The sequence below is a fragment of the Gossypium hirsutum genome, chromosome A08 (genome assembly GCF_007990345.1).
Source record: "Gossypium hirsutum isolate 1008001.06 chromosome A08, Gossypium_hirsutum_v2.1, whole genome shotgun sequence".
Lineage (NCBI taxonomy): Eukaryota > Viridiplantae > Streptophyta > Magnoliopsida > Malvales > Malvaceae > Gossypium > Gossypium hirsutum.
Genome location: NC_053431.1, coordinates 9425415 through 9427049, shown reverse-complemented (window position 1 = coordinate 9427049; position 1635 = coordinate 9425415). Strand labels below are relative to the sequence as shown.

The following is a 1635-nucleotide window of genomic DNA, read 5'->3' as shown; positions in this document are numbered from 1 at the left end:
ATTATCAAAACTTGACCACTAGTTTTAATATTTTGAGCCAAGGGTGTTGTTTTTAAGTTAATTTTAGTTGTGCTATTGATTTATTACTATCAAATTTGTTTGAATGCTTTAAAATATCTTTTCAACATATCTAGTAATCAAAATTTTGAATTGTTATATTTGTTAAGGTTACTTCGGTAACTAATATAGCATCGTGAATTCTATCGTCGTTCAGGTCAGGTGTAGAGTGTTACAATTACGTTTGAAGTATAATTTACAAAATATCAAAATTATTCAGAATCTATTTAAGCTTATCCGAATAGAAAAAAAAATGAATCTGAGAGGGTTCGAGTTTGAAAAAATCTTGAGCTAAAAAAAACACCTTAATCTGACCTGATCCAAATACAAAGACAGCCTAATTCGAGTCCATCCAAACCCGCTTGTTTGCTATCTCTACCAGGAATTTTGAAGAAGTATAGGTAATATAACTACCAACTTTAAATATGGTTATAGAAATAAAATCCTTAAAACTGGAAATTTCATAAACTTAATTTCATTATTATAATTAATTATAATTATTGTTAGGTTCAACCGATTAGATACACAGTGCATGATCTCTTACAATGTGTATAATCAATAAAATTTTGAGGTTGGAAAATAAATATATTAGGATTGCAACACCTAATTAATGGCTCCCCCATCGACGCCCTTATTTCTTTAATTTCTTGATGGCTTCCATCTTAGTGGATACTAGCAAGAAAGCAAGAAAATAAAAATAATGTCAAGGAACGCATGATATATATATAAATATATATAAAGTAGTGACTCACTCCTGGCAATTGATGTTCTTGGAGATTGGGAAATCAATATGTCTTTTGCAGAGAGTAGGAAGCGATGCGGAAACTTGTTCATTTAACATGAGGAAACCAGCAGCAGCGTCCTTAGCACATTGACATGCTTGCTGCTTGTCAGCGGTGGTTGTGGCACTTTTTCGGAGTTGGTCCAAACCATTACAGCATGCGATGGTGGAACTCCCTATCCCAGTCATAATGTAAGGAGCGCAGGGTCTCACAATATTAACAACTTCTTCACAACTTATGGTCGCCTCTCCTAGCCTAACCATCAACCGAACCATGGCTAGCACCACCAAAACTGAGATAACAACGCCTTTCATTTTATTTTTTCTTTTTTTGGTATTAAGTAATTAATAGTTGCTTTGAGCCTGAAGCTTGATCTCTCAATGTGGGTAGTGATTATAAAATGGCAAGTCCAGATGGATATATATAGGTCGAGGCAAAACAATAGCAGTTACGATACTTTGGCTGCTTCTTTGCTTTCAAATGTCATTTATTTGGTTGCCTTGACAAGAAAAAGAGGATATGCTTTTTTGCATCATCTCTGCTATTTCAGTTACTTTTTTATTGCCGCCTAATGGGATGCAATAGTGTTGTTATGGCCTTACAGATGGTCTTCAATCTCATAATTAAATTTGGTTTTGGGTTACAAGTGTTATATTACTTGTGAAATGCATTTTGCAAACAAAACCATGAAATTTGATGGACCAAAATATATCATCACATTTCATCGAGAGAGGCGTTATATTAAAATGAATAATCTATGTATTGTGAAATTATATCACTTATGTGGCTACGTTAG

General features: G+C 33.5%; 1 protein-coding gene across 1 annotated transcript; it reads right to left on the bottom strand.

Moving 5' to 3' along the window:
• Positions 1 to 516: 516 nt before the first annotated feature.
• Positions 517 to 1225, bottom strand: LOC107952456 (non-specific lipid-transfer protein A). The gene is made up of 2 exons (XM_016887710.2): positions 810 to 1225; positions 517 to 729 (listed from the first exon to the last, which is right to left on the bottom strand). The coding sequence occupies exons 1-2, from the start codon at positions 1151 to 1153 to the stop codon at positions 720 to 722; spliced, it is 354 nt and encodes a 117-aa protein (XP_016743199.1). The 5' UTR covers positions 1154 to 1225; the 3' UTR covers positions 517 to 719.
• Positions 1226 to 1635: the final 410 nt, after the last annotated feature.